Below are 21,188 nucleotides of genomic sequence, written 5' to 3' on the forward strand. Positions count from 1 at the left end.
CTTTTCAGACAAGATCTTGCTATGTAGCCCAGGCTGGCTTTGAACTTCTAATCCCCCTGTTTTGATAGAGTTGGGATCACATCATGTACCACGAAGCCTGGCTCCCATCTTTCTCATGAAAGCCGTTCTAACAGGTGTGAGGGGATACTCCCTATGGTGTGGCTTTAGTGAATCAATAAAATCAGACTGTCACCAGAAGGTGACAACCTGGGGCAAAAGAATGGGCATTTGCCTTCTGTCCCCTCTGCTTGGGGAGAGAGAGGAGCCCAGACAGAGCACCCATGACATGGCTGCCTAAGCTCCAGGTGGCGGGGAGGAAGGCGCTCACACTTCAGCTCATTTGTCTCCATCCCAGATATGTGTTGCAACAGCAAAGGCAGCTGTTAGCTTTAGCCTGGGTGGCGGGCACAAAGCCCTTTATATGGACGAGTAGACAGTTTTGATTAGAGTTGCATTACACACTGGCACAAAATTAAGTTTCCATTGATGGGATGTATTGTTTACAAAACAGAATGTTGTCGATGGATATTTCTTTTTGGTCTACCAACTCACAAAAAAATGACACAGATTTATTATTAATTATGAAAGCTCGGCTTTAGCTTAGGCTTGTTCCTAACTAGTTCTTGGTTTTGTTTTTTTTTTTTTGGTTTTTTCAAGACAGGGTTTCTCTGTGTAGCTTTGCGCCTTTCCTGGAGCTCACTTGGTAGCCCAGGCTGGCCTCGAACTCACAGAGATCCGCCTGCCTCTGCCTCCCAAGTGCTGGGATTAAAGGCGTGCGCCACCACGCTCGGCACTAACTAGTTCTTATAAGTTAAATTAAACCATATCTTTTCATCTACCTTCTTTTACATGGCTCCGTTACCTTTCCTCTGTACTGCTGCTGCTTCCTCCAAGTCTTGCTCTGCCTTTCTACCTCCCAGGGCTCTCTGCCCCCAGAAATCCTGCCTAACCTCTTCCTGCCTAGCTAATGGCCATTCAGCTCTTTACTAAACCAATCACAGTGACACATCTTCACACAGTGTAAAGGAATATTCTCCATCATGACGTAGACATGTGTTTGAAGTCTGCTATTATGTTCTTGTTTTTCAGTTAAATCCAGATGTGAATGTTTTCCAGAGGAAATTTGTGAATGAAGTTAGAAGATGTGAAGAAATGGATCGAAAGCTTCGTATGTATAATCTGGTCTTGGATAACATTCCCATAGTGAACTGCTAGTGTTACATGAGTCATTAGTCCTCTCAGTAGAGGATAAAATTGGACAGTAGAAGAAGGGAAGAGGGACAGGGTGATGGCTCCACACATAGAAGCGCTTGCCATGCAAGCCTGAAGATCTGAGTTCAATCCCGGAACCTGTGTGAAGAAACAGATAAGGCTGCCAGCAGGATTCTAGGTACCAGCCAGCCTGTTGTCCCTCTGCAGTGTATTCAACAAGCAACAATAAATAAATAAAAAGAACCAGATGTGATGGTGCACATCTGAAACCTGAGCATTCCTACAGTGAGGTGGGAGGGAGAGGCTTGCAGGCCAGCTAGCCCAGAGTACAGGGGCAGCAGAAGCAAGGAGCAAGCCCCTCCTCAGCAGGGTGGAAGGGGAGAGCCAACTCCCAAAAGCTGTCCTTTGACCTCCACATGAGCGCCCACACTTACACATACACACACACACACACACACACACACACACACACACACACACACATACACACACACACACACAAAATAAACTTGTTAAAAGAAGGAAGGGAAAAAATCTGCAACCATAATATTAAGATGAACTTCTTGTATATAAATAGATTTTATGAGGTTTATGAGCTAGGTAGTGCTTAAGGGAAGCACTGTTCGAATGACAAGCTGAGAACAGTGAGGCTATTTTTCATTAGACTTCTTTTTTTCTCTTTTACTCTTTAAAACTGTGTAGCTCAGGCTGACCTAGAACTCTGGGTACCTGTCCCAGGCAGTGATCCTCCTGCCGTGGCTTCTGGAGTACTGTGGTTACCTGTATATGTCACTGTGATTAAATTCTTGTCAGATTTAAACAGCAGAACCATGTTAATAGAAGTCTAAAAGATAGGACTCAGAATACTATCAAATTTAGATATCAGCTGAGCCACCTTTTCTTCTGAGCGGTTTATGAAAAAATGGGACATTTACTAAGGCTTTACTGAAGGCTAGGTTACTAATGAGTGATTAGAAACTCCATTAATTCCCCACAACATGCCTTCAAGGTGTGGTGGCTTATGTCTTTAATCCCAGCACTCAGAGGCAGACAATTCCTGTGAGTTCCACACCAGTTTGGACTGCATAGACATTGCCTCATAAAAGAAAAAGACAGGCACTACCTCATGTAAGGACTAAGAGGCCTGTGACTTCCTTGACATACGCAAGAACATAAGCCATCATAATGGAGTCAGCATTTGAAACTAGGGCATTCTGTTTGGCTCCAAACCCATGATCTTGCCGCTCTACCAAGCCCATAGATAAAATGGACCGTGTTCTTTAAAAAAAAAAAAAAGTCATCATGGAAACACTTTTCTCTTTTGGTGTTTTGGGTCCTTTTATCCTTACTTTTTGGCTTTTGATGTTTTAAAAAAAAAATGACCCAATTGTTTCTAAATTAAATGAATCTTTTTTTTTTCTTTTCTTTTTTTCTTTCTTTCTTTTTTTTTTTTTTTTTCAGAGCTGAGGACTGAACCCAGGGCCTTGCGATTGCTGGGCAAGCGCTCTACCACTGAGCTAAATCCCCAACCCTAAATGAATCTTTTGACTTAGAATTATTTCCATCATGTTATGTGTCAAATGCCCTGTTGATGCTGTATTCTTCTGGCGCTTTGACTGACCAACAATACCTGCAGAGAGAGCTGTCCTACCTGAAGGAAGCAGGTCACATAGGTGGAGAAGCGAAGCAGCTGCAAGCCAGTTTTAAACTCCGAGAAAGCTAGACCTGGCTGTGCATGCCCAGGTAGAAATGGAGAGAACTGGTAGTTCACAGTCGTTCTCAGAACAACAGCAAAGGCCAGAAGAGAGAAAGGAAACAGCCATGGACTTGACCACTCTCCTTGGGATAGCTTTAGAGAGTGTAAAGTGTGAGAAAGAAAAGTGTGGAGAGAAAAAGGTGCTGCTTTTGTTTGTCAGTTCTTTCTAGGATGAAGCTCTTTTTAGCCAGGCGTTTTGTGTGTGTGTGTGTGTGTGTGTGTGTGTGTGTGTGTGTGTGTGTTCTGAAATAATGAGAATTCCAGCCATATACATTACATGTGAGTGCTCTGACTATCATTTTAGGATTTGTGGAGAAAGAGATAAGAAAAGCAAACATCCCAATTATGGACACTGGTGAAAACCCAGAGGTGCCCTTCCCCCGGGACATGATCGACTTAGAGGTAAACAGTTCTCAAATACCTCTCTACATAAATGCAGGTATGGCCTTCCTAAGCGGCTGGCATAGAGTCGTTCTTGTCAACCTTGTGACAAGCCTTTCATTGTAGATTTTTCTAGGTGTCAAACAGTATCTCCTACAGAGATAGCATATTATAATGTGCCACCAAATTAATGCTTATTGGTTTACCGGTCCCTTGTTAGCCGATGACCCTCACATACTAAATGAATAGCCAGTGAGCTTTTGATGTTTCTGAGTGTCTAAACTCTCTCAAGAAACTCAGAGTGAGTGTATAGTGGAACCTGTAGGCAAATAAAGGCTTGTTTGAGTGAAATGTTTTGCTTAAAGTTGCTCTCAGAATCACAGCATTGGCTGGGTAGCTGTAGCTAATACATTACCATGGCAACAGGTCTGGGTAGTAAATTCAGTCCTTTAGAGAAGCACAGGGAGCTTTGTGTGAATTAACGGCTTTCTTTTTTACACCCTAGGCCAATTTCGAGAAGATTGAAAATGAGCTGAAGGAAATCAACACAAACCAGGAAGCTCTGAAGAGAAACTTCCTGGAACTGACTGAATTAAAATTCATACTTCGCAAAACTCAGCAGTTTTTTGATGAGGTCAGACTATTGTTTCTTCTAGTACTTGAGCAGCTGGTATACCTGCACAAGTGGGCCATATTTTTATTCTGGTAGTTATTTTAATTTGCTAGTTTGGAAGCAATGCTGTCTTCGCACCGTTTTAGTTAAAGAATGTCAGGTTGGGTTCCATTTTCCATACAGTACTTAGCCAGCCATGGTTTCATATATTTTCACATCTTCTGCCAACTTTCATCTCAAGCAGGGGGATGGGGTGGGGGGAGGAATCTAAGGTTGATAGTTAGCTGAACTATTTCTGTGACACTTCTAGTTATATGTTATAAGGTAAGTATAAGATATGAAGTTGGAGGAACAAGTGCCTGGTTGTGTACAAAATTACAGTGAAGTTTCAATTTCCAGACCTTAAGTCATCAAGTAACTTTGTTCACCAACCCTTGGGAATTCTTCTCAGCACTTAGATCTCATGTCACTGGTTTTCCTAAGTTTTCATTGTTGTCCTATTGGTATTGGTATGATCCTAGTTTGAATTTTCCCATAGACACAGTTTATTACTTATAAGAAAAATGTTACTAAGTTTTTGCTGGCTAAATATAAAAGTACTGAATTGACAAGTGACAGTTTGCCAAGGAGACCCCCACCCCCTTGAAGGAGTTAGTTCAGAACTGTAGAATGCTTCCTTCTCCTAATTAACCTTGGGAAGGAACATTAGCTCCAACCTGCATCTGGTTTTTCTGATGGCCTAAAATATTAATAGTGCTCTTTTTGATAGGTATCTTTCCCAACCAAACATTAGACACTTCAGACATCACCTTAGTTACTGTGTTCCACCCATAAAGTTAGTTTCCTTTGCTTAACAAAAAACCTTGACAGAGATTTTAGATATAGTTGGGTGGTGGTGCACACCTTTAATTTCAGCACTCAGGAGGCAGAGGTAGGCAGATCTCTATGAGTTCAAGGCCAGCCTGGTCTACAAAGTGAGTTTCAGGACAGCGAGGGCTTCATAGTGTGACCCTATCTCAAAACTGCATTGCTCAAGAAGAGACCAGTCCTCCATAGTTCTCAAGGTTTCCAACCAGCATCAACAACCTTGTGAGAAATGTAAATGATAAGCCCCCACTGCAGACCTACTGAGTTAGAAACCCTGGGGGCAAGGCCCAGCTAGCTATTTAATGTGTTTTAACTCAGGCATGCTTTTTTGAAAACCACTATCTAGAGAAAAATCTGCTGAGGAAGTGATACATTTCTCAGTAACTATGGATTTGATTCAGACAAGTCATTTAATTTAGAGTCTGGGGAGACAAGGAAATGAGAAAAGTTCATATGAATTTAACTACCTAGTCTTCCCAAGAGTAGGATTCAGTTATAAAGTAAGAGAAATTCCCTATGAATATCTGTTTGTTGAGAAATTTGAGCCTGATCACTTTAGAAGATGGGAGACAATGAGATCAACTCTCTCCAAGTGTTTAGGATCCTAGCCACAGGCAAAACCACAAACGCCATATGATTCCACTGAATATGAGATCCCAGGAAGCTCACTGCCTGCATATCAATATATTCTTACCTGTTAATTCCTGGAGTGCATAGTGAGCACTTACTCTTTGTGAGGTCCAGGTTGTGAAAGATCCAGTCCCTTCATTCAAAGGCTACGTCATTTGGTTGTATCAGGGAAACCCCTGATCATAGAGCTCCATATGCTCACAGATTTGTACTTTCCTAAATGTGTCCAAGCTGCCCTGGTGTATCCTTCCTGGCTTCACAGTCAAAGCTCGGCTACTTTTAGATTCATTTGAAGCTTCGTTTACTATTTATGCTACCTTTATATGGGGGACAGGAGCTATAGCCCGGGCTGGCCTTGAATTTGAGATTTTCCTGATTGCCAACTCAAGGCCAACCTAAGCTATGTAGTGAAACCTCCTCCCCTCCCAATGCCCCCAAAAGAGTTCAGTAAAAATAAGATGAACCATTTAGTACATTAGGAGTGGGGTGTGATGGTGCATGCCTCTAACCCCAGCATTTGAGAGATGGAGGCAAGAGGACCAAGAATTCAAGGCAAGCCTTGGATTCATAGAGGGTTTGAGTCCAGACTGAACTATGTAAGACCCTCTCTCAAAAAAAAAAGAAAGAAAGAAAGAAAGAAAGAAAGAAAGAAAGAAAGAAAGAAAGAAAGAAAGAAAGAAAGAAAGAAAAAGAAAAACAGACAGAAACGAAAGACTATAAATGGAATTTTATTTTTGTTTTATGGTTATTAAGTCTAAACATTAAGTGCCAGTCTTGGAAAGAGACTCCCAGTCTTTATGACCTCCACGCCCTCTCCATGGTGGGTCGTTCTCTCTTTCTTATGCAAAGCTGCCCCAGCCCCAATCTCCCAGATGCTTTGAGCGGGAAGCCTTGGCTGTGAGAGTTTCTCCACTGCTCTTTCCATCAATCCCCTTCATTTCAAGCACGGCACGGCAGGGCAGTGTGGAAACCCCACGGTGCCTTTTCTCAGCACTTGCAGCCAGCACCTGGCCCGTTCTTGCCGCTATCCATAGTCTCAGTCAGGTCCCTTTCCATAGACCTTGCCCTGCTGCCAAATGGCAATTGCAGAGGACGTTGCCCCGACCAGGGACAAAGCCTCACTGAGTGATCACACTGTGTGTGCAGGGGGCACATTTAAGCAACACAGAAAGGTGAGCAAACCTGGGACCTTAGATGTTGGAAATTCAGCTCGTAATGAGATTCCGCTTCGTGTTTGAAATTGTAGTGTTTGTAAATGGCACCAAACACTGCCAACTACAAACCTCTCTTCTTTTCTTATAATTTGCTGAATTTAATCAATAACTCATAGTAATCGGTCAAAAAAATGGCAAAATCAGAAAATGATCTTTTCTTATTGATGATAATAATTGGCAGGGTGTGTAGAAAGGGAAGAGTAAACATATATTGAATATTCTTATGATTTAAGATGATTGTCAATTCAATGTAGCCATTTCTTACCCAGAGCATTTAAAATGATTTATTAATGATTATCCTTTTCTAGTCTTCTTGCTTATGAAGAACTGTAAGAGCTGGAGAGGTTTCTCTGCATCTTTTACCATAAGCATCATAACATATGAGAACGTAAAGAAGACTGGGAAAGTAATGGTTAATGGCATGCAGATCCCCGCCTCCCTCCCCTCTGCGTTTTTCAGCCATCTGCTTTCTTTCTTTTTCTTTTCCATCTGCCATCTCCTCTGGGTGAATACCTCAAGTATGTCACTTCTTTCTTACTGTAGCTAGACAGTTAAATATTTAGTAGCTGATGTAGCCTGACTGGATGTGCTGCTCATATTGAAATGCTGAAGTTCCAGTCAGCACCTTGCTCTTCAGAAGGTGTGGTTTTCAGTGTTCTCAGTGGGGAAAGGGGCAACTCAGAGGGAATAATGGGTGTTTTAGAGAACTTGGAAGTATTGTTGTTGCTAGAGAAGTGTGCTCCTGGGCTGGAAAGGTAGTTCAGTGATTAAGACCACTTCTAGAGGACCAGGGTTCAATTCCCAGCACCCACATGGTAGCTCATAACTGTCTGTAACTCCAGTTCCAGGGGACCTGGCACCCTAACACAGACATACATATAGGCAAATTAATGCATATAAAATAAACAAATCTTAAGGAAACACAGAGAGAGAGAGAATGGAGGTCTCCTGTGATCAGGTTTTGGTTTTAGTTTTTTTGGTTTTAGGTTTTGTTTTGTTTTGTTTTCATAAAGTCCCTTAGTTCTGGTTACTGTGGTTTCCATTTCATTTAGAATTTTTTGACTTTCCTATCTAAGTCTTGGTGTTCTTAAGTGTGAAGTAGTAAAATTAGTATTTAGAATTTGATCTTTCTGTTTAACTTTAATTCTTTACATTGTTTTTTGTTTTTTTAAATCTCAGCCCCAGATTATCATCTTTGGACAGTGCGATCTAAGTCCAGTCAGCCGTTCTTGTTGGCTGTCCCCTTTGAGAGCGCACAAGCCCTCATGGACTCAAGTGTTCATGGCTTAAGTAAGAGCCAGGTTCTGAGACCACATAAGGCAGCAGGAGAGTCTTGTGGGGAACAGTCAATTATATTAATTTTGCCCATGGGCAACCCAAGAACCATTGGAATGTTGTAATTTGAATATTCAGATTGCTTTCAGCTGGCTGATTTGTTTCTAGACTGAAACAATCCTTTTCTATCCATGTGACAGCAAGTAGTAACCAGTGTCCCCATTATCTCAGCTTAAACGTCTCCAATCACATGACAATATTCCTATGCCCTGTGTGCTTAAAACAACAACAACAACAAAAAACAAAAAAACAAAACAAACAAAAAAAAAACATGCAGGCCTGACCCTAGCTTCCCAAAACAATTGCTTTCACTTTTTTGCCCTTCAGTGTTCTCTGGCTTACACTGTTTCCCCTTTGTTTGTTATATGTATGGTCCATGGTTTTACCATATAAGGTAAACATGCCTTTGTTCCCCCTCATAATTTAATTGACAGGATTAAGGTGAAATTGGAATTTGGAATGAAAATGAAAGGGAATTTCTCCTGGTGTTTTGTTTTGTTTTTGATCGGGAGGGTTGTTCTGGCTTCTTCTAGTCTTTGGTCAGACATGAGTGTGTGGATATTACAGCTGGGTAGATTAGGCAGCAGAGAGGCTGATCATGTTTTAGAGCAGCTTCTCCATTCTGATGAGACTAGGTGTTGAAGGGAGAGAGGTGAGGAAATAGCAGACCACTGTGGGAAACCCTTCACCTTCATTTCATTGTATAAACTGTCCTAGTGGAAGTCATTTTAAATCTAACCAACTAAGCAAGGCCAGGAGCTCTAGCTTGTGAAGCTGTGGCCTGTTATTTACTTAATTCTTGCTCTCTGCTATAAAGTCTACACAAACTTTTCAGTATCCCTAGATTCCTAGTCAGAAAATACAACCTTTCGATGTTTTCACTTTTTCTTGCCTTTATAAATGCAACAGAGACCCAGGCCTGCCCAGCTCCTGTACTTCTTCCTTTTTGTTTTTGTTTGTTTTGTTTTGTTTTTTTTTTTGAAACAGGGTTTCTCTATGTAGTCCTGGAACTCACTTTGTAGACCAGGCTGGCCTCTAACTCACAGAGATCCTCCTGCCTCTGCCTCCTAAGTGCTGGGATTAAAGGCGTGCGCCACCACGATGCTGAGATTCTGATCCCTACAAAGAGACTCTTTAAATCCCAAGCTTTAGGGTATTTTATTATGCGTGGCCATGCTGACAGTACTCGTGTTCTGAATTTACCGAAGGCTGGAGATGCCCTTTCTAGCTCCAGGTCACTCCCGAGATGGTGTCCACCTCCTGTGTGCTTGCACAGCAGCCTTCTTGGTGGCAGTCTGGAAACGAAGCAGTCACAATAGCCGCAGAGCTGTTTGGGATTTGGTTTTTTGTTGGTTGGTTGGTTGGTTTGTTTTCCTCTCAAAAAGGAGAACTTGTTGGCTTTCCTGCCCAGGCGTATTTAGGAAAGCATTAAAGAAAAAATGACTTCCACCAAGTAACAGATTTATACATGTCACCATCACTTCATGGTTTTCTTCTGTTCCTTGTTTCTAAAACCATTTCCCCAGATGCTCTTCTGGGGAAGTTTTGCTTTCTTTAGCCCGTGTTATTCCTTTGTTCTCCCTCCTTATTACTCTTTCTTCTTTTGTGGGTATGCTCTATCTTTTGGTGTTTTGGGTTTGTTTGTTTTTGTTTTTCCTCTTTTTCTTTTTTTTTCTTTTCATCTTTATTTTCTGAACCCATCTCCTGGTTCCTCGTTCCCTGCATGCCACTAACTATTTTCATTAGATATTAATTGATTTGTGAATTCAGGCTGAATTGCATCATCAGCAGATGGCGGATCCAGACCTGTTGGAAGAATCGTCATCACTCTTGGAGCCAAATGAGATGGGAAGAGGCACGCCTTTAAGACTTGGGTAGGTAGCACTTCGGCCTTGGTGGGTTTGTGTTCCTCTTTGCTGTTCAAAAGAGCAGTGCATGGCACCAAATATAGTGGGTGTGTATATAGTCCCACTCCTCAGGAGGCAAAAGCAGGAAGATCATACATTTGAGACCAGCCTGGGCCACATAGTGAGGTCCTGTCTTAGACCATGGGCTGGAGACATAGATCAGTGGTAGAAGACTTGCCTGAAATGTCAAGGCCCGGAGTTTCATCTTGGGTGGGGGTGAGGGGAACATGAATCCAGGGAATGATTTGCTGTCAGGAGCCACTTTATTCTGAGCCTCTGAGAACTGTTCCTAGATTTGTCTGGACTCAGTTCCTGGATTGTCTCTCAATCCTGTCTCTGTTGGGTCCAGAAACGAGGTCAGGAATGATAGAGTGGCAGCCAGCCCCCTTGACACCACAGCACGAAGTCTCATGTGCAGTGTATAATCTTTCCCCTTTTCCTCTCACTCTCCTGCTCGGTCTTAAATCTCCCCGCCTGGAGTTCCCAACCTGACTCTTCTCCCCACAGCTTCGTGGCTGGTGTGATTAATCGGGAGCGGATCCCTACCTTTGAGCGCATGCTTTGGCGAGTGTGCCGAGGGAATGTGTTCCTGAGACAGGCTGAGATCGAGAACCCGCTGGAGGATCCTGTAACTGTAAGACAAGGAGATTGTGTCTGGTGGAGTAGGTCTCTAAAGTGAGCCCGGAGCAGTAGCACAGCATGGTGCCATCCAAGGAGCCCTTGCTGGGCCAGAGACTTGAGGGCTCACTCCCCTTTCTCTAACTGAGACATCTCCCTCCACGTAGACATGACATGTGCATATTTTCAGACTTTACCCGTGCAGGTTTTATTTATTTTTGTATGTTTTCCTCAATTATTCTAAATTTTAGCTTTATATATTTCTTATTACTAATCTGGGCTGAAAGAAAAATACCCTTTTATGGAAACTAACAAAATTAAGATACCTCATTCCAAATTCGGTAATAGTATGTATAAAAAGATAGATTTCCTAAACCTTAATATTTATAAGCTGATGAGAATTTTTGCTTGTCAAGAGTTTATTATCTGCCTGTTTATTGGGAAGATGAGGAACTTAATTTAAGCATAGAGACATGCAAGGTGAGAGTGATCTTGCCCACCCAGCTCTTTCAAAAGTAGGAATAGTCTAATGTCTTGGCATTTGACACAGTGAAGCAGAGTTCATAGCAACATCTGCATGGCATGGGGTGCTGATCTCAGGGACCTCAGAAAAGGTCAGACGTGCCACTGGCACAGCATGTCACTCTTGCCTTAGTATTATTTAGAAGCCTGCAGTTAGCTTGCCTTATAAATGTCTTAAGGTAGTACTTTTTGTCCTAAGAGAAACTCAACTTGGGAATTTTCAGCTTTAGTGGGTAGCGCTCTGTGGCTTTTACGCCCCTCACTAAGTAGGAACATGGTGACTGTGTGAATGCTTAGACCCTAGGGCGGAGTTTTCCAGGCTGCCTTAAGTTATGGAAACATTGCAATCTGTGGTCGTGCCTAATATGGAGCTCTTCTCAGGGGTGTTCAGTCAAGTTTCCTCTCCAAAGCAGAAAGATTACTTTATCAGCAAATCCAGAAAGGCGGGTTATGATATCTCTACAGAGCAGCAGCACCAAGAACGGGCCCCAGTTTAGCCAGGAGAGTTAGGAATTAAGAGTCTTAAATCTAACTTTTCTCCTTCTTTGTCTTGTGTAGCCTTCTGAAACTGTTTTCTTTTATAAAAGCAGTACACACTATATGTGAGGCATTGTAGGCAACCTGAGGGGTCTTGGTCAATAGCTCATCCGCATGTTTTGTTTTATTTTCTCTGATTTTTTTCCTTGCTGTCCTTGTACTCGAGGTGTGAGCTTGGTATTCAATGTTGTCTGCCTTCCTTGTTGCATAAATTCTAAGTTAGTCTGATCCTTGAGATTCAACACTGCTGTTCCTGCTAGTGACTGAGTTCCTTGTGTCCGGTCAACTCTTTATCTGGTTCTGTCCCAGCCTGGGAACAGACAGGCTTCCTTCTGTCTCCCTTCCTCCTACCTTTGGTCGTCCTGGAAAGACAAGAGTCAAGGAGAACTGGACAAACAAGCCCCACTGTGCTGAGCTGCCCTTCAGCTTCTCTGTCAGGCTGCCCATTGTGTCTGAAAACAGGAAGATGTTTGTGGATCTGGGTTATCGGGCAGATAGTCTCAAAATGATGCTTAGGAAATGGAGTAAGGGTAACGTACAGAAGGGTAACGTACAGGAGGCCATATCCTTAAAGGAATCATTCTGATGCCACCCAGGTTTAGGTGTTCTAGAACTTTTCAGCTAGACGTGTAAGCTCAGCATTCAGGAGCCTGAGGCTAGGACTCCTGTGAGTTCAAGGCCAGTCTAGGCCACACAGTGAATGCCAGGCTAGTCTGAGCTACAGCGTAAGACTGTCTCAAAGGAAGTCCTTACCCATAATGAGAGTTCTGAACTCTTGATTTTTCTTCTGGGGCCTAGGGCGACTACGTGCACAAGTCTGTATTCATCATTTTTTTCCAAGGCGATCAGCTGAAAAACAGGGTGAAGAAAATCTGTGAAGGGTAAGGAACTCCGGCCTCCAACCGAGAGGCACGGCTGTGCTACCTGCTTACGGCTCAGAAAAGTGACACCCAGATCCTTGTTCTGCTTCCCACAGTGAGCGCGCTGCTTACTGATGCTGGAAATGCTTTAAACCATCAGAAGTAGCTCAGGTTTTTCTTTATTTCTTTTTCAAGTATCAGAACCTCAGCTTGGGGACTGGGGAGATAGCTCAGAGGATAAAGTGCCTACCACACCAGCATACGGACTGGAGTGGGATCCCCAGAACCCACATGAGTGCCAGGTGGGCGTGGCAGCCACCTGTAATCCCAGCATTCGGGAAGCCGGAACAGGATCCCTGGAGCACTCTGGCTAGTTAGGCTCACTGCATGGGCGTACTCTGGAATCAAGAGAGACCCTGCCTCAATGACTAAGGTGGAGAGCAATCCAGGAAGACTCCTCGTGTCAACTTTGGGTCTCCAGGACTTGCACACACATGTACATATATACACATGCACACCACATGCATATACTCATACCCCCAGCCAAACCCACAATTCCTTTATTTAAGGACAGTGGGTTTAAATGCCAGCATAGTACCATAGGTACTGTATATAAACTTTATGGAATTCTGTGTTATGGACAGAAATTTTGCCATGCCATATTTCTCTAATAACATATAAAATAGTTTTTTAAATTAATTTTTAAAATTCTTTGGTAAATATTTATCTTGTGTTTATGAGTGTTTTGTCTGTATGTATGTGTATGCACACATGCATGCCTGGGGCCCTTGGAAGCCAGAAGAGTGTTGGATCCCTAGAACTGGAATTACATCAGTTGTGACCCACCACATGGGTGGTGGGAACTGAACCTGGGTCCTCTGAAAGAGAAGCAGGTGCTCATAACTGCCGAGCAATCTCTCCAGCCCCTTATTATTTTTTAATCTCAAAATGATTTCATAGCTACCGAGAACGTCAAGACTGTTGGGTGTTGCTGTCTGTAGGCCATTTACATACGTGATTAGTGTTGACTGGCACAACAGCCTGGCCTGGTTGTGTTTTGATCCTACTGACCTACCACTAGTAAGTTAGGATTACTTTCTGAAGTGGTTTAAATAGGATGTACTAAGAAACTTCAGTGTTCCTAAGGCTGTTCCCATCCCTCCAGGTTCCGAGCCTCCCTCTATCCCTGTCCCGAGACCCCGCAGGAGAGGAAAGAAATGGCTTCGGGAGTCAATACCAGGATCGATGATCTCCAAATGGTACATGGGGACCGTGGGAATTGGACTTTGGGAACTACCACAGCAGTGAGCCGCTTGGCTCCAGGACTCCTTGACAGTCTGTTAAAGCACCTGCAGCAGTTGAGGATTCCAAAAAAAGAAATGTGTGTGGGTAGTAAGTCCCCCTGGGGACTGGCAAAGGTCTCGGGCGAGGACTCTTAAAATAGCATTAGCAATCCTCCAACGAGGAAGGAATGCTATGCATCTGGAATCCTTATTGCCTAAGAGCAGCCCGTCCCCCTCTGCTTCTTAAATCTGAGATTTTTTTTTGCAATAATACATTTTTTTTAAAGTATGCTGAGTTAAGAAAAAGAAAAATCAAACAATCCAGAAGTACATGTAGAGTCAATTCTGCCCTCACACACCCTACTTCTGGTAACCACTTTCAACAGCATGATGTAGTTTCTGGTTACCTTTGATCTTAACCACATGGTTGGCCAAAGAGCCCAGAGCTGACTCCTGAACCCAGTAAGAGACTTAGATTTTTATTATCTTACAATCTGAAAGTCATGCACACTGTTGTCCTAACAGGGTTCTAAGGGAAGAGTTGTGATTTATGAGTATTTGGAAGGAAAAGGCGACCAGGGAGACTTGTTTCTTTTGGTTTTTTGTTTTTCAAGACAGGGTGTCTTTGTGTAACCCTGGCTGTCCTGGAACTCACGCTGTAGACCAGGCTGGCCTTGAACTCACAGAGATCCACCTGCCTCTGCCTCCCCAGTGCTGGGATTAAAGACGTGCGCCACCATGCCCAACTGCTTGTTACTTTTTGGAAGAAAGAGTGGAGTAGTTTTTTTGCCTTCCTCAAAATGTTAGTGAGCACACCTTGTCCCGAGGCAGTTCTTTATAGCAGTGATATTGTCACAGAGCAGATATGTGAGGGCTCCATTTCAATCCCTTTCTCATTTTCCCTCCAGCTCCCACTGCAGATGACCCGCCAGCTTGAAATGTTGCTGGCTCCTTTGAGATACTCATTTTCCTTTTTTTTTAAATTTTTGGTGGTGCTACTAGGAATTGAACCTAGGGTCTTATGAATGCAGGCAGATTCTTGTACTACTGAGCTATGTTCTCAGCTCCAGAACTCAAATTTCTTGAGCTGGAGACATAATTCAGTGATAGCATGCTTGGATAGCATGTACCAGGCTCTGAGTCCCATCTCTAGCACTATAAGAACTCACACATCTTGTAATTTGACTGACCCCCACCACCCTAAACCCACAAACCCACAAATAATACATCTTGCCGAGGAAGAATAAGGCTGTTTTCTGGCAACCCTTTTTAGAAAGTGATGCCACAGCCGAGCATGGTGGTGCAAGACTTTAATCCCAGCACTTGGGAGGCAGAGGCAGGTGGATCTCTGTGAGTTCGAGACCAGCCTGGTCTACAGAGTGAGTTCCAGGTCAGCCAGGACTACACAGAGAAACCCTGCCTCAAAAGGGGGTGGGGGGAAGCAAGCGATACCACTTTGCCATCCTATCCTATGAAGGAAGACTTGTGTTAGAAAGATCCCTCCCCTATTTCCTCTTCTCCCGAAAGGTTCTAAATCAAACAGAGGACCACCGCCAGAGGGTTCTGCAGGCAGCTGCTAAGAACATCCGGGTCTGGTTCATCAAGGTGCGGAAGATGAAGGCTATCTACCATACCCTGAACCTGTGCAACATAGACGTGACCCAGAAGTGCCTGATTGCAGAAGTCTGGTGCCCTGTCACTGACCTTGACTCCATCCAGTTTGCACTTAGAAGAGGCACGGTGAGTCCTTAGCGAGAACGAATCTGGTGGGCAGGAGGAGAGCCTCCTCTTAACCAACTTCGTATTAATGACATTTTTGCTTTCAGAGTTCTTAGTGTGTTCTTATACCCTGAGAGGACGCTGTCTGTTGCCTGGAGGACTGACCTTATTTTACAGAGGGGGAACTGCCGCTCAGTAGTGTGAAGGGATTTGGTCAGGGCCCTGACTCCTCAGGGCAGACCATGCCAGAGCATCAGCTTCCTGACTCACTCTCTGATAAGCTGCTTCTGCTTGATAGTTAGAGCAGCCATTTTCTAAGACACTGACCTAAGCCAGGGAGGGGTATATACATATATACGTATATGTACACACACACACACACACACACACACACACACACACACACACACACACACACACAAATATATACACACACACACACACAGAGGTGTACAAGCTATGCTGAAGTACCTTACAGTTTATTAGGCTAGGCAGACATACAAGTGGGAGATGTATGTAGAGGAAGGGTGGAGCTTTTCTAAGTAATGTGACCAGAAAAAAGCTTCAAGAAAAAGTGGAGTTTGGCGGAACAAGGGATGTTGCTCAATAGTAGAACATTTGCCTGGCATGTATGAGGCCCTGGGTTCAGTCCCTAGAGCTGCAAACAAATAAACCAGCAATGGAAAGATGACTTGTGACCGGGGACTTGAGTCGGTTTGATGGTCAGATGAGCAGAACACCTTTATGGACAGGCTCGGGAGGCAGCTGACCTGGGAGACCGCTTGCCTTGTATGCATGGAGCCCTGGTATTTTCATTTGTGTATTTTGTTTTTGAGACAGGGTTCTCTGTGTAGCCCTTGCTGTCTTGGAACTCTAGACCAGTCAGGTCTCGAACTCAGATATCTGCTTGCCTCTTGGGTGCTGGGGTTAAGATGTATGCCAACACTTCTGACTGTAAGGCCCTGATATAATTTACAGCTCTGCATAAGCCAGATATGGTAGCATATCCTTGTAATTCCAGCACTTGGGAAGTTACAGCAAGGGGATCAGGAGTCCAAGGTCATCCGTGGCTGTATAGTAAGTGGGGCCAGCCTGGGCTACATGAGACCTTGTCTCAACAAACAAAACCTTACAAAACAAAAGGAAAACACGCCGGGCGGTGGTGGCGCACGCCTTTAATCCCAGCACTCGGGAGGCAGAGGCAGGTGGATCTCTGTGAGTTCGAGGCCAGCCTGGTCTCCAAAGCGAGTTCCAGGAAAGGTGCAAAGCTACACAGAGAAACCCTGTCTCGAAAAACCAAAAAAAAAAAAAAAAAAAAACATACGCAATAAAAGGAAAACACACAGATAAAGGCTGGAAGTACAGCTCAGTAGTGCATGATGTTAGGCAAGAACAGGGTGTATAACGGTTTCGTTGAGATGGAGTGAAGCCCCGTTAGGAATGATTTTATCAAAGGTTACAGGGTTGAAAATTTATTCTGGGAGGTTAGAGAGGCAGTGGGTTATGTAGCTGTGATTAAAGCAGGTTTGAAAATACGTTCAGCAGAGAAATCCTGAGAGTGCGTGGCCAGTCACGAGGCCACAGTGATCATGGAGTTGTCACTGATGAGGGCTGACGGCAGAACTTGAGAAAACAAGATGAATTTGTGAGGCATTCTGGAGTACATGTCCTCATTTTTTAATGAGGCGCAGAAACAAGAATTAAAAATGTTTCTGAGGCACCAGGCTGTGTGTACCTGAGGATTAACGTTCCTGGAAATCAGAGCCCAGCAGGAGGAACTTCTTAGCGGGAAGGACGGCAGGGTCGAGCTGCAGTCACACTGAGGCCCTGAACAGAAATCTATGAGGAACTATCAAGCAGACATTGGAGCTAAAATAAAGAAATCCGAGGGTTAGCCAGAGTGGAGGCCCTGAGACCTCAGAGGAGAGCCTAGAGAGAGAAAGGAGCGCCCAAGAGCCCTGCAGTGTTACTGGGTGGGCAGAGGCAGAGCTGGTGTCTGCCCAGTCACTTCATGGGTATTTTAGCTGAGCCTCAGGCCTGAGGGAATGAAGAGTGGGTGGGAAAGAGAGGCCGAGTTGTTTTGCTTTCTCTGGTCTTGAACTCTTGAATTACGTGATTCGTCCTCCTCAGCCTCTTGAGTGTGCCACTGCCTGGCTTCAAGTTTTTTTACCCTAATAATATACTTCCAAAGACTTAATTAGAGCCCACTTATTTATTTATTTATTTATTTATTTATTTATTTATTTATTTATTTATTTATTTATTTTGCCTGCAGATATCCAGTCTGTTTGCTTTGTTTTTTCCTGTTTTCAGTTGCTGAAGCCATTTCTCACTGCGTTTGTAGCCCAGGCTGGCCGTGACTCCCAATCCTCCCGCCTCTGCCTCCTGGAGCACCAGGGATCCCAGGCATGCGCTGCTGTGCCTGCCTCCAAGACTCAATTGAAACCTTCTGTTGTCAATGTTAGAGCTAGCCCAGTTTTTCCAGACTGAGAAAGAAAAAATAATCTTGATTGTTGTTAGTTTAATTGAAATGTAGGAGAAGATACAAGTTTTAGGTGGACGGCTTGAATTGTGATACATTTGCACACCTGCGTAGCCACAAGGACACCTCATTTTGACTCGTTGCGGATGTTTCCTAGGAACACAGCGGATCTACTGTCCCCTCCATCCTGAACAGGATGCAGACCAACCAGACTCCCCCGACGTACAACAAAACCAACAAGTTCACACACGGCTTCCAGAACTTAGTAGATGCTTATGGGATTGGGACTTACCGAGAGATAAACCCAGGTAAAAACATTTGCTCTTCCTCCTAGCAGGTGTCCTCAGCCTACAGGCTTCAGGTGCCCCAGGATAGCTATGAGGGCAGCCCAGCACAAAGTCACAAACTTACATAATGTTTTGAGGGGTTTTGTTTTGTTTTGTTTTACAGTTTTTTGTTAACTTAATTGTGTAGTTCTCTAATACAGTTTGTAAATGACAGTATTGTGTCACAGTGTCAAAAGGTTGGACATGCCTACTTCGTATGATTCTTTTAATATTTAAAAAAATTTTTTTAGTTGTTTTGTTTTGAGACAAGGTCTCATCATATATCTCTGGGTGGTCTGGAACTTGCTTTGTAAACCAGGTTGGCTTCCAACTCAAGAGATCTGCCTGCATCTGCCTCCTAGTGCTAGGATTAAAGGCCATATATCACCATATTTCACTCTTTTCTTTTTGTTGTTTTGTTTGTTTGTTTGTTTTGGTTTGGTTTTTGGTTTTTTGGTTTTTCAAGACAAGGTTACTCTGTGTAGCCCGGACTGTCCTGCATCTCACTCTGTAGACCAGGCTGGCCTCGAACTCACAGAGGTCTGCCTGCCTCTGCCTCCTGAGTGCTGGGATTAAAGGCGTGCGCCACCACTGTCTTGTTAATAATTCTGTTGGACAGCTGCTTTAGAGATGTCCAGATCCCAGCTAGTGTGCAATTCCTGCAAAATGTGCCCATTAGATATAAGCAGATCCGTCACTGAATAATGTTCACTAAGAACTTCTTATTGGGTTCTTGTCTGTGTCCTCAGAGTTACCAAATACTTGGCCTCTCAAAATAGCAATACAAATGTTCACTGGTCATGGTGCACACCTTTAATCCCATCGCTTGGGAGGTACAGGTAGGTGAATCTCTGAGTTCAAGTCCAGCCTGATCAAAGTAGTGAATTCTAAACCAGACAGAGCTACATAGTAAGACCAGTCTCAAAAAATCAAACCAATATCACTTGGCTTTGGAGGAATTGCTTAAACAAAATGCCTTTTTTAAAAAAAAAAAAAAAAAGATGTCTTATATTCTAGAATGATTTCTTGGCCCCCCCCCCCCCTTCCCCCCCCCCCCCCCCCCCCCCCCCGAGACAGGGTTTCTCTGTGTAGCTTTGGAACCTGTCCTGGATCTCACTTTGTAGACCAGGCTAGACTCGAACTCACAAAGATTCACCTGGCTCTGCCTCCCAAGTGCTGGGATTAAAGGCGTGCACCACCACCACCACCACCGCCCGGCAGTTTCCCTCTCTTTACTTTAGGCTAAGACAGAAAGTAGAGCAATAGGAACTGTTTTCGACACAGGTCAGGTTTCTCCTGTGTTCAGTTAATTGTTAATTCAAGAGTCTGAGCATTCGTTATTGTACCTGCTTTGCTCTGGTTCCAGGCTCCCCGCCCCCTTGCCTGAGGGCTCTCTCAGCTCGGAAAGTGTTGCTGACAGAGATGACAGCTGGCCTAGCCCAGACTAGAGTCCTGAGGCCGGAGGATGCACCGGTGTTGAACAACAAGCTAGTGTTAGGATCCTCTGTCTCCTGTCATCCTCATGGTGTAAAGTATTAGCTGTAGCACGCAACCCATCAGCTGCTCTGTGAGGGTGTGGATCCCATGTGACAGAGTCCCCGGAGAGAAAAATCCATTCGTCCAGCCTGGAGGAATACGCCACCCATGTTGACCTCAGAGTCCAGACAAGAATGGGGCATGTGAGGACTCGTGCTTTTATGTGGCTCATGGTTTTCCCTCCGGTTTCTTATAGCTCCATACACCATCATCACTTTCCCTTTTCTGTTTGCTGTGATGTTTGGAGATTTTGGGCACGGCATTTTGATGACCCTGTTTGCAGTGTGGATGGTGTTGAGGGAGAGCCGGATCCTCTCCCAGAAGAACGAGAACGAGGTACCGTTTCAGCAACTCCTGTACTGGACAGAATGGTGTAATATCTCAAGCATTCATGATGAAAGTAATCATCTAAAGGCTCATGGATTTACAAAAAGAGAATAAAAATTGTTTGAATATGGAAGGGGCCATGCGCCGTACAAGTGAATTTATGTTAGCATTCTTCTTATTTCCTTTGTGGTTGGGGAGTTGACCCTAGACCTCACAGGGATTAGGCAAGTGCCCTGCCATTGAGCAGCCCCCCAGCTGTTTTAGCCTTCTGTTTATGGGTCAAGCTTTGGGAGCCAGCATAGGGTGGGCCGGGGCATGGGTGGTGTATTGTAAGTAGCATTGTCCAACGGAAGCTTCCACGCTTGTTCTTAAACCTCCTTTCCTCTGGCTCCAGATGTTTAGCACTGTGTTCAGCGGTCGATATATCATCCTTCTGATGGGACTGTTCTCCATCTACACTGGTCTCATCTACAATGATTGTTTTTCCAAGTCTCTGAATATCTTCGGGTCATCATGGAGTGTACGGCCAATGTTCACTCTAGGGAACTGGACGTAAGTTGCAGAAACCAAAAATCAAAGCTAATTCCTTGTATATTCAGCTCTGACTTGTAGGGCAGGCAATAAACTAGCACCCCTGTAGAAGAACTTGAAAACGTCTGTTTCAGAAGGACGTGTTGTCTCCTCTGGTTTATGCTCCAGTTTGTGAGGGGCTCTATGACTTGTTCAGCAAGTATCAAGGATCTGAGCCTACAAATTTATGTAAAAACCTATTTATTTGTTTGTAAATTAAAAGCAAGTTTACCTAAATTACCTCCTTAATTATGTATTAGTGCTTACTTTCTCTTTGTCTTTGATTTCCTTTTGTTCTGGGCTATTAATTCCTCCTTTTTGCACATGTGTGTGTTCAGTTGTGTGGAGATGCATGTGTGTGTGTTTGTTCAGTTGTGTGGAGATTTATGTGCATGTGTGTTTAGTTGTGTGGAGATGCATGTGTGTGTTTGTTCAGTTGTGTGGAGATGTGTGTGTGTGTGTGTGTGTGTGTGTGTGTGTGTATTCAGTTGTG

General features: G+C 43.9%; 1 protein-coding gene across 6 annotated transcripts in view; it reads left to right on the plus strand.

Annotated features, from left to right (window-relative positions):
• Positions 1 to 21,188, plus strand: part of Atp6v0a1 (ATPase H+ transporting V0 subunit a1) — a 55,519-nt gene that overhangs the window by 7,607 nt on the left and 26,724 nt on the right. For 3 of the 6 annotated variants that reach the window (XR_013041908.1, XM_042282826.2, XM_042282825.2), the window contains exons 3-13: positions 1,090 to 1,168; positions 3,273 to 3,370; positions 3,855 to 3,983; positions 9,800 to 9,882; positions 10,423 to 10,549; positions 12,391 to 12,473; positions 13,618 to 13,711; positions 15,263 to 15,475; positions 18,094 to 18,244; positions 19,995 to 20,134; positions 20,520 to 20,677. Coding sequence is in view for 5 of the 6 variants with exons in the window: in XM_042282826.2 (XP_042138760.1) it covers positions 1,090 to 1,168; positions 3,273 to 3,370; positions 3,855 to 3,983; positions 9,800 to 9,882; positions 10,423 to 10,549; positions 12,391 to 12,473; positions 13,618 to 13,711; positions 15,263 to 15,475; positions 18,094 to 18,244; positions 19,995 to 20,134; positions 20,520 to 20,677 (1,355 nt within the window). In the remaining variant the exon portion in view is untranslated. Of the gene's footprint in view, positions 1 to 1,089; positions 1,169 to 3,272; positions 3,371 to 3,854; positions 3,984 to 9,778; positions 9,883 to 10,422; positions 10,550 to 12,390; positions 12,474 to 13,617; positions 13,712 to 15,262; positions 15,476 to 18,093; positions 18,245 to 19,994; positions 20,135 to 20,519; positions 20,678 to 21,188 lie in introns of all 6 variants that reach the window. The other 3 variants (XM_042282820.2, XM_042282823.2, XM_042282824.2) reach the window with 1 other exon arrangement.

Source organism: Peromyscus maniculatus, chromosome 8 (genome assembly GCF_049852395.1).
Source record: "Peromyscus maniculatus bairdii isolate BWxNUB_F1_BW_parent chromosome 8, HU_Pman_BW_mat_3.1, whole genome shotgun sequence".
NCBI lineage: Eukaryota > Metazoa > Chordata > Mammalia > Rodentia > Cricetidae > Peromyscus > Peromyscus maniculatus.